This window comes from Coregonus lavaretus, assembly GCF_964263955.1.
Source record: "Coregonus lavaretus genome assembly, chromosome: 8".
Lineage (NCBI taxonomy): Eukaryota > Metazoa > Chordata > Actinopteri > Salmoniformes > Salmonidae > Coregonus > Coregonus lavaretus.
In genome coordinates, this window is record NC_139995.1 from 33,885,649 (window position 1) to 33,901,532 (window position 15,884).

The 15,884-nt window shown below is 41.6% G+C and overlaps 1 protein-coding gene across 1 annotated transcript in view; it reads right to left on the bottom strand.

Moving 5' to 3' along the window:
- The window catches only part of LOC311134346 (inositol 1,4,5-trisphosphate-gated calcium channel ITPR1-like), a 144,099-nt gene extending 128,692 nt beyond the window's left edge, over positions 1-15,407 (bottom strand). Inside the window, exons 1-3 of the mRNA XM_084167995.1 lie at positions 15,205-15,407; positions 13,316-13,434; positions 8,493-8,563 (exon numbers count right to left, since the gene is read on the bottom strand). Of these exons, the coding sequence (XP_084024121.1) occupies positions 8,493-8,563; positions 13,316-13,407 (163 nt within the window). The 5' untranslated portion in view covers positions 13,408-13,434; positions 15,205-15,407. The remainder of the gene's footprint in view (positions 1-8,492; positions 8,564-13,315; positions 13,435-15,204) is intronic.
- Positions 15,408-15,884: the final 477 nt, after the last annotated feature.

Sequence of the window (15,884 nt, forward strand, 5' to 3'; positions counted from 1 at the left end):
GACATGAGCCTTTATTTATGTGAACCCCAGCCTTTGCTGAGATGTAGCGACATGGACAGATGTGCAGTGCCTTCATAAAGTATGCCTTCACACACCTTGACTTTTCTATATTTTCTTGTGTTACAAAGTGCAATTAAAATAGATTTGTCATTTTTTGTCAACGATCTACACAAAATACTCTTTATTGTCAAAGTGGAATAAAATAAAATAAAAACTTGATTAATTAAAAATAAAACGCTAATATATTTTGATTAGATAAGTATTTAAACCCGAGTCACTACATGTTAGAATCACCTTTGGAAGCGATTACAGCTGAGTCTCTCTGGGTAAGTCTCTTCAGAGATTTGCAAACCTGGATTGCACAATATTTGGCCATTATTCTTTTTTAAATTCTTCAAGCTCTGTCAAGTTGGTTGTTGATCATTGTTAGACAGCCATTTTCATGTCTTGCCATAGACTTCTAAGACGATTTAAGTCAAAACTGTAACTAGGCCACTCTTGGTAAGTACCTCCAGTTACCTTGCATTTTAGTTTTTTGTCCTGAAGAAAGGTGGATGTGTCTCCCAGTGTCTGATGGAAAGCAGACTGAACCATGGTTTCCTCTAGGACCTTGCCTGTGCTTAGCTCTATTCCTTTTCTTTTTATCCTAAAAAACTACTTAGTCCTTGCTTATGACAAGCACACCCATAACATGATGCAGCCAGCACCATGCTTGAAAATATGAAGAGTGGTACTCCGTGATGTGTTGGGTTGGATTTGCCCCAAACATAACGCTTTGTATTCGGGACAAAAAGTTAATTTATTTGCCACATTTTTTGCAGTATTACTTTAGTGCCTTATTGCAAACAGGATGCAAGTTTTCACTCTGTCATTTAGGTTAGTATTGTGGAGTAACTATAATGTTGTTGATCCATCCTCAGTTTTCTCCTATCACAGCCATTTAACTCCGTAACTGGTTATAAAATTATCATTGGCCTCTGGTGAAATCCCTGAGTGGTTTCACTCTTCTCCATCAACTGAGTTAGGAAGGACGCCTGTATCTTTGTAGTGTCTGGGTGTATTAATACAGCATCCAAAGTGTAATTACTAACTTCCCCATGCTCAAAAGGGATATTCAATGTCTGCTTTTTTATTTTTACCCATCTACCAATAGGTGTCCTTCTTTGCGAGGTATTGGAAAACCTTCCTGGTCCATTTTAAATTTGGCCTGTAACACAACGAAATGTGGAAATCGCAGAGCAAAGACGTTTAGGGACCGGGGAGAAAATGCGATAACAAGAAAATAAAAAAAAGGGGAATGATTTTCGGTGCAAAATGTCCAAATTACATCAGTTTGACCGGTTGTAAGGAAATATACTGTAAAAAATATATAAACATATAAAGTGTTGGTCCCATGTTTCATGAGCTAAAATAAAAGATCCCAGAAATGTTCCATATGCACAAAAAGCTTATTTCTCTCAAATTTTGTGCACAAATTTGTTGACATCCCTGTTAGTGAGCATTTCTCCTTTGCCAAGATAATCCATCCACCTGACATGTGAGGCATATCAAGAAGCTGATTAAACAGCTTCCTCTCATCACCATATTTGATAGCGAGTGGAAACGCCAACCAGGATGCTTCACATTTAAACATCCAGTGAAATATCGGGCTTATTGTTCTAGGTGGCCACAAAATGAAGAAATTATTAAACTGATGTTGGACAATCAAATTCGATATGTAAATAAACAACATTTGTTAAGGCTGGTTCATTGAGAGAAAGCTTATTTTACAATGCTCCTGTGAAATGTGGCCCGCGCCATACATTTATGAAAGCACTTGTTTCCAAAGCTCAAATTATATCAGACTCTTTTTACAGTTCTAATGGATGATGTTAATAAATGTAATGTTTATTGTAAATTGAACTATCGTGGGGTCGTGACTTGTGTCTTGTGTGATAGGCAGTTGGCTGCCTAGTGATTGCAACATTGTAACTCTCCGATGTGAATAGTTGGCAATGATGTCTCGTTTCCAAGTGCTACTGAATAAGCGCAACTGAAATGCATCCATTGCGAATGACACACATCGTTACTCTAGTCTATCAATCCATTCCAAATCTTTATACTATACATGACACAGGGGCGGCATAGAATGAATCTAGCCTAGGGCGGCAGCAGAACTGCTAGGAGTGGGCCTGACAAACACAATCATTTGCCTCCAATTTACTTGCATGTGCGGTGGACCTTGGCCTGCTCAAAGTGAGCCGGTGCTGTTGGGAAGTCAAAACTGTCCAACTCCTTGGAGCAGCTTGCTATGCGCATCAGCCTCGTTACTTTATTCTCGAGGCCATCTTTACTCTGTTTTGGAGAAAGAATCCCCTCTCGGCTGGCACACTGGAAACGGGGATAATCACATAATCTTCGCCAATGTTGCCCTTATGAGGACCTTGTGTCTTTTGTGTGAGTAAAAATAGAAACACACCCGACACTAATTTCCAAACAGCTTGAGGATTTATTAGCCTATGAAGTATATTTGCCTTTGAAGTTGGAGCTCATCGACTTGTATTTCCATCAATTAATAAAAACATTATTTTGCAATGGATGTTCGTTTTTTTTGGGACAATTTGGCCAGCCACTATTTTATCAGCTTTTCATAACGGAAACCCTTCTGTCTACCGGTGTCACCCTGCCTTCCACTAGCTACTCCGTACACAACAGGCGGGAGCGACACTGTGTGCTAACTCGCTGGAGCGCCCCTGTCTACGTACTGGAGTTATAGCTTAAAAATGGACCAATAAGTATAAAGAGGGGTTGCTGCAGATGCAGGAATGCCCACATGCAGGAACACCCCGAATTGCAGGCCGCAGTTGCACCCTTCTCACTTTTTCTGCCCGTTCCCAAAAGCACTTGGTGTGTAAGCTATTTGGCGCACGTACAATTAGGCTCTAAAGCTTATAGGCTTACGAACTAATGCCAGATGGTCCAAAATAATGAAAGATAAACCTCAATTTAGCCTATAGATATAAATTGCACAAGAATGATACATTTAAGAATTTTTGAAGGTAATGTTTTCTCTTTATTCAACCCTACTAGGATGTCCAAATGTCCTGGATTGTGTGGGACAGTCCTGCATTTTGTCCCTTTGTCCCGCATTTCACAAATTCAAACACCAATAATAAAAAAGAAAAGTTGATTTGTCCCATATTTCAGTCAGACATTCCGACCGGTCTCTTGCAGTCACGTTGCACTTATGAAAAAATATATACAGCTCTGGAAAAAATTAAGAGACCACTGCAAATGTTTCTTTAATCAGCATCTCTACATGTATGACAGCCATTCCATTCCAGTGTCTGTTGAATTCCAACACAGGCACACCTCATTCTACTGAATTAGGTGATCACCTGAATCAAATCTTATTTAACAAGGGAAAGTATAAAAACCACTGCTGTGGTCATCACTATCATCTTGCAATAGGACCAGCTGGATGGCAAAAACAGTGCTAATAGTACCTCAAAAGTAATATTAATCAAAAAATAACTATTGACCATGCCAAAAGAGTTGAAAAGGAAAGTTTTGAGTGAGGAAAAGAAGGGTTCAATTCTGGCTTTACTGGCAGAGGGATACAGTGAGCGTCAGGTTGCTTCCATCCTTAGAATTTCAAAGACGGCGGTTCATAAGAACAAGGTCAAGCAGCAGACATTGGGGACAACAAAGCTACAGACCGGCAGAGGGCGAAAATGACTCTCTACTGACCGGGATGACCGCCAACTCATTCGAATGTCACTCAACAACCGTAGGATGACATCAAGTGACCTACAAAAAGAATGGCAAACGGAAGCTGGGGTGAAGTGCACGGCGAGGACGGTTTGAAACAGGCTCCTAGGGGCAGGGCTGAAGTCGTGCAAAGCTAGAAAAAAGCCCTTCATCAATGAGAAGCAAAGAAAAGCCAGGCTGAGGTTTGCAAAAGACCATAACGATTGGACCGTAGAGGACTGGAGTAAGGTCATCTTCTCTGATGAGTCCAATTTTCAGCTTTGCCCAACACCTGGTCGTCTAATGCTTAGACGGAGACCTTGAGAGGCCTACAAGCCACAGTGTCTCGCACCCACTGTGAAATTTGGTGGAGGATCGGTGATGATCTGGGGGTGCTTCAGCAAGGCTGGAATCGGGCAGATTTGTCTTTGTGAAGGACGCATGAATCAAGCCACATACAAGGTTGTCCTGGAAGAAAACTTGCTTCCTTTTGCTCTGACATTGTTCCCCAACTCTGAGGATTGGTTTTTCCAGCAGGACAATGTACCATGCCACACAGCCAGGTCAATCAAGGTGTGGATGGAGGACCACCAGATCAAGACCCTGTCATGGCCAGCCCAATCTCCAGACCTGAACCCCATTGAAAACTTCTGGAATGTGATCAAGAGGAAGATGGATGGTCACAAGCCATCAAACAAAGCCGAGCTGCTTGAATTTTTGCGCCAGGAGTGGCATAAAGTCACCCAACATCAATGTGAAAGACTGGTGGTGAGCATGCCAAGACGCATTAAAGCTGTGATTGAAAATCAGGTTTATTCCACCAAATATTGATTTCTGAACTCTTCCTAAGTTAAAACATTAGTATTGTGTTGTTTAAAAATGAACATGAACTTATTTTCTTTGCATTATTCGAGGTCTGACAACACTGCATCTTTTTTTGTTATTTTGACCAGTTGTCATTTTCTGCAAATAAATGCTCTAAATGACAATATCTTTATTTGGAAGAAATGTTAGTAGTTTGTAGAATAAAACAAAAAATTTAATTTCACCCAAACACATACCTATAAATAGTCAAACCAAAGAAACGTATATTTTTGCAGTGGTCTCTTAATTTTTTCCAGAGCTGTATATATTAAGGGTGTGGTAGCTTAAATGTTTGTATGCCTGCAAAATTGTGTGTGCGTGCCTGTAAAGTGGGGTGTGTCTGCTTACATTGGGAGGAAATGGTATGCATACCTCAGCAGTGAGGCCTGGTGGCCTGGGTTAGTCTGGCCCTCAGCCAGCAGCAGGCTAAAGTAAGGAGGGTTATCTCCACCGTCTTTCACAGCAGCAACACAGAAATGCTGCATCCCTCCCAGCACACTATTTAATCTCTCCGAGGAGGAACTCTCCAAAATGGACGGAACACAGGGGGACTGTGCTCTATGCAGAAGTTGATCTAGGATCAGCTTACCCTCCCCAGATCATAACCATAACCATTAGGGAATGTAAAACTAACCTAAGATCAGTGTTTCACTCTAGGGGTAACCTCATCCTACACCGGAGGCCATCCAGCGGACACACACTACCTCCCCAGGAAGTCTCAAAAAAGCACTTACCAACCTAAAGTTTGGGGAGAAAATAGAAATGGAAGTACAGTAACTCCCACTGAGTATACACAGTGGTTTTTAGTGCTTGGCTAATGTTAAAAACAATAGGAAGAGACCGTTTCTTGTTTGGTTTAACGTCTGGAAAGAACATCCCATAAATAGGTACAAAGATATTCCAAATGAGAGTCCCATTTTGGTATAAGAATGAATTAGATCAGTTGAGGTCACAGTAGTGTTAGCCAAGCAGGCTACATCTCACCCTATACTAGCATCTTTTACTCTACCAACAACAATGCTCTTACTGTTAGAATATAGGCTACTTCAGGTTACAGCCCTGGTTAAAGCCTTACAGGACACACACACCCAATTCGCCCTGAAATGAGTATACTCCTTTACTCACCCTCAAGGATTGGCAAGCATTGGATTGGTTCAATTTTGAATCGTAAACATGGTAATCCAATGCTTTCAAATCTGTAAGGTTCAGTGAGCGAGTGTGTACTTCACATTGAAGGGAGTTTAATGGAATCGGGCTACAGTCTATAGACCAATCCTATTCAAACCTTGAGGGAGCCACTGCCAGCTACAGCCATCATAATCACAGAAGGAGCATGACAACACCAATGAAGTTTTCACTGCCTGTGAACCTCTCGGTCTCCCTCTCCTTCCTTCCTTCCCTAGCTACTCTACCCACTCTCCCTCCTTCTTTCTCTCCCCGTCTCAGAGTCCCTGGTGATAAGAAGTGTCGCCAACACATGTCATCGCCACCAGTAGATTGGTCTATGCAGAGGGGGTTGCCATGGCCACTTACTGGGAGTGCACACACAGACATAAACACACAGATAACTTTACTGAACATACACACAGATAACTTTACTGAATATACACACGCAACTTTACTGCACAGAAAGACAGACGGACAGAGAGACAGAGACAGAGTAGCCTCCTAGGGTTTGCGTTGGTAACAATCTCCAAGGAGGAGACAAACTCAGAACTTCCATGGGACATCAACAGTCATTCAGTGTGCTCTATCTAAGGAAAAAAAGCTTTAAGGGTTATAAATACAGTACAATCTCCCTGCTTCGCTCTATCAGACTGCAGCTAATGGGCACAATGTATGCTAGACAGAGCCCCACTCGCCTTCAGCCACATCGTGTAATGTAGCAACTAATATAACTCCTAGTATGTGGAATGCTTGTTAGTCTCAACTCCTTACAGCCATGCTGAAAAATCCTAATTTGCTCCTCTCAGGGTGACACTTACACCTACCATGGATCCAAATTACACTACTTTCATTACTGCAGAGTACACCATCACAAAACACCATGCTTTTCTCACCTCTTCAGCTATATACACACAATAATACAGCCAATTGCTAAAACCTCACATAAATGGAACATGGAACGTCCACGCATATTGAAATGATGAACATACAGCAGTGCCGTGAAAAAGTATTTTCCCCTTTCTGATTCTCTCTATTTTTTCTCTACTGAAAAATGTTATCAGATCTTTAACCAAAACCTAATATTAGATAAAGGGAACCTGAGTTAACAAATAACAAAAGCAATTGTTACTTATTTTATTTATTTAATTAACAAAGTTATACAACACCCAATTCCCCTGTGTGAAAAAGTAATTGCCCCCTTACACTCAATAACTGGTTGTACCACCCTTTAGCTGCAATGACTGCAACCAAATGCTTCCTGTAGTTGTTGATCAGTCTCTCACATCGCTGTGGATGAATTTTGACCCACTCTTGCATGCAGAACTGCTTTAACTCAGCAACATTTGTGGGTTTTCAAGCATGAACTGCTTGTTTCAAGTCCTTCCACAACATCTCAATTGGGATTAGGTCAGGACTTTGACTAGGCCATTCCAAAACTACAAATGTGTCGCTTTGTAACCATTTTCATGTACACATGATTTTATTTTGGATCATTGAAGCTGCGCTTCAGCTTCAGCTCACAGATGGATAGCCTGACATTCTCCTGTAGAATTCTCTGATACATTGCAGAATTCGTCCAGGTCCTGAGGCAGCAAAGCATCCCCAAACCATCACACTACCACAACCATGCTTGACCGTTGGTATGAGGTTCTTACTGTGGAATGCAGTGTTTGGTTTCCGCCAGGCATAATGGGACCCATGTCATCCAAAAAGTTGACTCAAGTTTGCCAAAAAGCACCTGGATGATCATCAAGATTCTTGGAAGAATGTTCTATGGACAGATGAGTCAAAAGTATAACTTTTTGGAAAACATGGGCCATTATAGCCACTTCATATGCGCACTCGCTCCGTAATGGGAAAAATATCCTTTCTATTTTATTCAGCTGTTCAATTATATTCTTCTTACTATAAAATCATATAAAATAAAATAATGTCATGGGATATTAAGCATATGTTGTCAGCTAAATGAACAAGCCTACAGCCTATAGCATGGAGCACAGACAGATAACATAGGCCTACAGTAGGCCAACTCCTACACTGTTCTTCTGAAATACATTTTCTTCATAGCATAATGTTCTTTAGACCTGACTAAAATAAATAATGGATTTATTGTGATGGTGTATATTAAATTGATTTATTATACTTTTTTTTATGTAGATGTTCCAAAGGCCCGCATCAGCGGCTTGTATGTGTGGAGGCCTGGAGATGCTAAACGTGTATGTTAATTAACGGTCGATTACCTTGAGACGTGAGTATTTTGCATGACAATAACCGGCAGACAAAATTTCATGACCGCCATAGCCCTAGTCGCAAGTTCAGTTGTACTTCCTGTGATGGAGCTATATATAGCCCAACTGCAAACACCCGGATAAAACATCTTCCGTGAGCCTCAATATGTTCACAGCATGACATCTGAGCACAAAGCATAGACAAGATGATACACAAACAATACACACATACACTGATAAGAAAAGCTGATACAAACACACACAGATACAAGCATTCATACACACACACATACACACACACAACAGCATCAAAGAGAGCAGTGCTTTTTGAAGTCCATGTGGACAGGGAGGGATACTGGCGATATCACCATAGAAACGCAGTGTAATACAATAGGAAACATCTCCAGTGGAACACACTGTGTAAACAGGCTGGATTTACTGAGGTGACATGATGCTGCGCAAGCTGCTATAGTAGGATGAGAGGGGACGATACCATTCTCTTACCTCTGAACTTTTTGGGGGGGTTGTTCAGGTCCCCTGTGTCAGGCTGTACCACACAGCGGTCATCTACCAGCCTGTGGAGAGAGTGGAGAGAGGAGACAATGACGGATGTCAAGTCAGAAACACACAGAGAGTCGGCCACACACCTTTCACATGCAAATAAACATGAACAGTTTCAACATAATAAATGTGCACCACATATAAAAATGTGCAAGCACACAGCTCTCTTTATTTTTCATATATAAGCCCCTGGCTCCAAACAAATGTGTACCCCTTTCCACAAGGGTTTTTGATTCTGGGTTAGGGTATATCTGCAAGAAACCAGCATATTTTCACATCGAAGGCTTTTATTTCAACTCATTGTTTTACAATAAAACCCTCCATTACATCCAAGTCCATTGTCAGCCTGAGATCTTGCAATAAAGCACCACGTACACCCATAAAAAGTACACTGTGTTTTCATAACACTTAACTACAGAGCTCTGTTTATTTTGACTCCCTCAGTCACTATATTTAGACCAATCACATACTTGTGATTACACCATGAGGTTTCTTGTATTGCCGTGGCTCCTCTACAGTCCACCCAATTATGAAATAGAAATGAGAGTGAGGATTAGCTGGCCACTGCCAGTGGGCGAACTGGCTAGCATTCCTGCCCGTGACAAATGTAGCTTTTTACTGGCTCATAATAACGGCTGCCTGGACCCCGGCCAGATCCCACATCCATCACAGTCGTGTTCCCGTGGAGTTTACACACACACAGACAGTCGTACTACACATGGACCTGTCTGTCTGCACCAGGGATACACCGCTCTGAACATGACACAACACACGGAGGCTCTGGTCTACAGTGTCTACCTCTGCAGAGCATTATACAGCATAGCTATACTGAGCATCTGATTCGTATTATAGTAAGTTGTCAGAAAAGAGAACCTATGACTAGGGCTGTGGCGGTCATTCAATTTTGTCAGCCGGTGATTGTCATTGAAATAACTGCCGGTCTTACGGTAATTGACCGTTAATTAACATAAACCAATGTAACATCTCCAGGCATCCACACATACCCTACAAGTCACTGATGCGGACCTTTGGAACATACACATTTTAAAAAGTTTAATAAATCCATTTAATATAGTCTACACCATCACAATAAATCCATTATTTGTTTTAGGCAGGTCTAAAGAAACATTATGATGAAAATGTAGTCTATTTCAGAAGAACAGAATAGCATATTCTGAGTCGTCCTGATGTTAGGCCCTGATCTGGCTATGCCATATGGCTGTGGGCTACACTAGTTCATTTAGCAGACAATATTAGCTTATATTCACGTGGCATTATTTTATAGTAAGAACAATACAACTGAATATAGCTGAATAAAATAGAAAGCATATATTTTCCCCCAAAGATTTGAAGGAGTGCGCTTTTCTGTGTTGAGCGGCTAACAAAGAAACAGGTCCTCATATATGCTTAATTTAGAGTTATTTATGCAACTTTAGTTGTGATACAAATGGTTAAAATGTATTACAATTCAAAACATATAGGCTAAGGCTGCATGATGCAATGAATTATGATTAGAAAAATATTGCATGAAAGGCAACACTGCTCTGTTTCTTGCACAGGCTGCCCACACTTCATCAGTCTCTCATTCACAATTTGACAAGCACTTGTCATGATGCATGTGACTATATGATTTGAAAAAGTCGCAAAAGAATGCATGCGCTGTGCATCATTCACAAGAGATAATATTTTCACCATTCAGACTATTCTCAATTTAATCTTGTCTTTACATACAGTGACTTGCGAAAGTATTCACCCCCCTTGGCATTTTTTCTATTTTGTTGCCTTACAACCTGGAATTAAAATGGATTTTGGGGGGTTTTGTATCATTTGATTTACACAACATGCCTACCATTTTTTTTAAACAAACAAGAAATAAGACAAAAAAACTTGAGCGTGCTAACTATTCATGTGACACTTAGATTGCACACAGGTGGACTTTATTTAACTAATTATGTGACTTCTGAAGGTAATTGGTTGCACCAGATCTTATTTATGTGCTTCATAGCAAAGGGGGTGAATACATATGCACGCACCACTTTTCTGTTATTTATTTTTAGGAATTTTTTGAAACAAGTTATTTTTTCATTTCACTTCACCAATGTGGACTATTTTGTGCATGTCCATTACATAAAATCCAAATAAAAATAAATTTAAATTACAGATTGTAATGCAACAAAATGGGAAAAATGCCAAGGGGGATGAATACTTTTGCAAGGCACTGTATACTAAATAATATGTGTGCAATTAGTTTTAATTTAGAATAATATATATGCAATTAGTTTTAATTTAGAATGGGCCATTATCATGCACCTGTCGGAACAGAGGCAGGCTAAAAAAAGATGTCATCCGTATGCACTTGAATAACAAATGGAGGATTATTTTCCGGCGCTTTATTTTCATGCCAGCCAGGTAGGCTACTCCGGTTGTAAAGCGAAGCAATGTGCTTAATATTAGGAAAGTTGAGGAATAAATATAGTAGGCCTAACCTATAGAAACCTGATGGGATCCTCCTCTTTTTAATAGAGGCCATGAAAACTATTTTCTCACGCAATTGCATTGCCTACAGAAATGTTGCGCAACAGCTGAGGAGCTGGCTCTCGCTGTGCAACAGGTGACCCTATTCTGCTCAAACTCTGAATGCCATAGAGCGCTGCGTACCGGCCATTATCGACTGGCCTTTAGCAAGTTTTTTCGGCTACTAATGACCATCAGAGGAATCAGAGCGCAGTTTTGGAGAAGCCTAATTACCTTGACTCAATGGTCACATGGAATTTGACTGCGTTCATGACTCCTGACTGCCAGTGTGGTGGTAATACAGCCACCATAACAGCCCTGTCTATGACAATACTCTCTCCCCTACAATCCTATCCCTGAAGGTTTGGGGTTAAGAGGTTAAAGGGCACACTGATGGTGAATTTGAAAAGGAATTTATCCATAAGCTATAGCCTATAGTATAGGTTCCCAGCTCTATAGATGTGCAGGCCATGTTAAAAGCCTGAAGTTCCTATTCTTTGACTTTTTAAGTTTCATTATATGTTTTTGTCTGTCTGTCTGTCTGTCTGTCTGTCTGTGTGTGTCACTCAGTGGAGGCAGTGAGGTCTCTTTCTGCTGTGACTCAGTCTGATCCATTTTTCATGAGCAGCGGGGGGGGGGGGGGGGTGGGTCCAGGGATCCTGAGCCTCTAGCAAGCACTAGCTTTACTAATCATCCACCTGCTGTGTCACAGCCACCCCCTTGTAAATCACATGTAAACAGCACCAAACCAGCAGTCAGCAAACTGGATTAAATACTCTTCAAATACATTGTCTGAGCAGCAGAGAGCATGAAATATCATCAATGTATAGCCACAGCAAGTAAGTGAGTGAGTGACTAGAAGTGTGGCAGAAGCACATTAATAATGTTATGGCATGTCTTATAAGTTCCTGTATAGACTACAGTGCACACTATGCACACAGTGCAAATTGACCGCAAGAAGCCCAAACAGATATAACATTTGACTAAAACGTAATCATTTGAAACCTTACTTACATTTGCATACGATCACATATCTCTGTAGTATGCGTGGGAATATTTGGAACAGATTTTCAAAATTAAAATAAGTTGTTGCTGATTTGCTGGTGTTTTTACAGTATTTATTTACAGGGGGGGGGGGGGGGGGGGGCAGTTAGGGAAACCTGTTCTAGGAGAATTCCTGTAGAGTGCATTTACAAGTTCTCACTGGTATTATGGCCCTATATTTATTTTCTCTCTTGCTCATACACACACAAACATATCTTATCATTGTGTGTCCAATATTGTCTATGGATCACCAACAGTCTACACATACTATACACAGGCACCCTCCCTACCTTTCTCCATCTGGGTTAAATCCTTTCTCCCTCCCAGACACATCTCTCTCTCACACACACACACCCACCTTATCAGTGTGTTCATTAGTTCCCCCCTATTTCCCATTCTTCCCAGCCTACATACTATCATGGTCATGGAGCCACCCAGGACCAGACTTCCACTTCAAAGGGCTTAGTTTGCCCAGCACTGTTCTTTGGGAAAGTGGAAATGTCATTTACCCTTCCAAACCACTCTATATCAGTGGCCCACAGATGGCAGAGGGGCCCCTGAGCAGCACACACACAGCCCTGTGTGCCAGTACCTCCCTGCAACTTTCAGACTCACAGGCCACAACACCTCTCCTGTGATTCATCTCCACAGCATTCCTCTCTCAAACACACACTCATCTTACTGTTGGGACTCACACACCACCACTACAGACTAAGGTCCTTTATATATGCACTGCAGACCTTAATGACCTTCTCAAGTTTACATTAAGCTATGAATTTACCCTTAAAGGGATAGCTCCCTCCACAATTAAAGTTTGTCAGGCATGTTCAGACCTCAAAAGCAGGTGAGTTCATGTCCCATGGCATCTGCTGAGTAGATGCAGCTTTATTCCTCCATCCCAAATGATTGGGAAAGATATAGGCACCATCTAAAATTATTACATTAGACCAGATCTGTTCAATGTCGGTCCTGGAGGGCCAAACCACTTCTGGTTTTCATCATTTCCTTCTAATCAGGGACTGATTCAGGCCTGAGACACCAGGTGAGTGCAATTAAGGTAGAAACAAAAAAACTGAAGTGTTTCGGCCATCCAGGACCGGAATTGAACAGCCCTGTGTTAGAAGAGCAATGTGCCCACCATTGTCATTCATTTGAGATGGTAAGTGATAATTGCTAAAGGAGAGAAGGGATAGGTGAACTTAACTCACCCCAGAGTGCTGATGAAACCATTAGTGGAGCCCTCTGCATACAGGGAGCAGATGTCCCCGATGTGCAGAAAACTGGACATCTTATCTGACATGTCTCACACACACACACTGGGCCACACCTGGAGGAGAGGAGAGGCAGGAATTTTACCACCATAGAAATAGAATCACAACACACACATTAAAGACCTGGGCAGGTCACATGGTCAGGAATAACTCAGGAACATAAGAGTGACATTTGGTACGTCTTCACTTTGTCAGGTCATCCTCCTAACCCTGTGAACTGTAAAGACATTACAGTCCTGCATGATAATATATAAATCATAGTTTATTTGCATTACAAATGAACAGGGAATCAAATCAAACTGGGGGTAAAATTGTAACATGAATGTGTATCTTGGAAACACAAGGCCTTGCCATCAGTGGATTTCAGATTCCAGCATCCACCTTGGATTTCCCTACATGACATTGTTCTAATGGAGCAGACCGTTGGTTTCCCAGTTCCAGTGAGGTGCATCGGAACAGAGGAAACCTGGAGAGAAAGGTAGCAGGAGGATTTGCATGGGGCCAGGCACTATCTGATGCTCCAACCTGGTGTAGCTGCGTGGGTGGGTGAGGGGTAAACAGTTAATGATTAGGAGAGGCAGAGAGAAACAGGAAGGACATGCAGCTGTGTGTAGTAGACCTGCTCTGGGCTATAGGGTGGAAAGAGTGATAGACCAGTCAGTTCACTGTGTTTTATTGTAACACTGATCCAGGCTGGGTTACAATCAGGGTTGGATTCAATCCCCTTTCAATTCTTTCAATTCAGGGAATGAAGTGAAAATGGCCCTTACTTTGTATTGGACTAGGACTGAATTGTAAAAGGAGTGACCCCAACCCTGATTAGTGGTTAGAATACAATGAATAAGGTCATGACTATTGGGGTGACACGTGGTCTAGTGCATGGTTAATGTACTACAGGTGTCACAGTGCCTAGTGAGTAAAGCAGTGTCCTGTGTTGTGTTGTTTAGAGCCTAGAGTCCAGTTGTTTTCCTGACCACTTAGTCTCGTGTTACCATACCCCCCATGTCTCGTTCACCATGAACAGTGAGGACTCCTGGAAACCGAGGCTACAGACCAAAACCGAGGCTACAGACCACTTGACCTGTCCAGGAAAAACTCCAGACCCTAACTGTAGGCTGTCATTGGGGCTTAGAGCTTTTCCTGTTCATGTGGCTGGTAAAGAAAAACTCCTGGAACATATTGTACCTCTTGAGTCCTGACTCACATTGGTGACATTTCAGTCTTTCAGAACTCAATGACTGAGCTCCTACTGTGCAAGTTTAGTAGCCTACCTACACACATATGTATTATTTGCCTACACTGCAACATCACCCATGAGTGAGTACACAGAGGTTGATCTTAACATATGTTCAGACCAGTCATCTTATAAACATACTCAAAGAAAAAAAACATGGAGAACAATTCACCCCATCATACCACCTCAAAACAACATAGACAAACAATTAGTAGGCAACAGTAACGCATGACATAGGCTACTGTAACTTATGTTCATCAACATGATGCCCAAGTCAATGGGCAAATTGTCAGCATCAAATCCATGACCATGTTCAGCCCATCTCAGGCTACCTTACAGGGTAACGTTAGCCTACAAAATCACTTCCAACTTTACTGAACTTCAACACATCCCTGAGACGAGTTGCCTAATAAATGTGGAAGTCTGTCTCTCAGCTCGGGAAAAAAATGGTTTCACCAGCGTCAGTGCAAAAAATCATGACTGCCCGTTCATAAGGACATATATTGTTGCGCTTCTTCCCTCGCCACAAGTAATACATATTTAACAGGCGGGGATGCTACCCCAAACTGTACAGAGTTGTGCTAAACTTTACCTTCGCTGTGGTAAGTATTTGTGAACGACGCGCGCGGCTGGATCAACGGGACAGCATTACAGCGACATACCGCTTTCAGGTAATCTATAGCACGGAGATGCCGTCAGCGAGTAGAGTCCGATTTCTTTTTACAGCTAATCACCCTGCCATCCGTTCGTTGCCTACATCAGCGCTCTTCCCCGCTCTAAACTCTGTAGCCTCTCAGAAAACACTGGTCTCTGGGAAATGATGTTTCTTGAATGGTTATTTCAGATAAGTAACAAAACCGAAAGCACATTTAAGACTACAACTCCCACTGTGTGTTGGAGCGTTGCACGGAAACTTCTCCATCCAAGCTTTAGACAAATTGCTGAAGGAAGTGACATTGAATTTTCGATCAAGAAATACACTCACACATGCTATTATGGCACACATTGATCAGGATTTAACTTTACTGATGGCAACACAACTAATATCAATAATACATATACTGAGCTCGCCTCAACGTGAAAATATGATTGCGTTTCTAAAACGTTTTTTTTTTAAAGGGGGTAGATCAGTTTCTACTTTACAAGTAGCTATGAACTAAATGTCTTATGAGTATCTGCTGCCTTGTTACATTTTGACAGTACAGTTAGCGCCATACATGAAGCAGTTGGGAAAGTGGTGGTATGTGCTAATTGTAGGGGTGGCCATGGGGC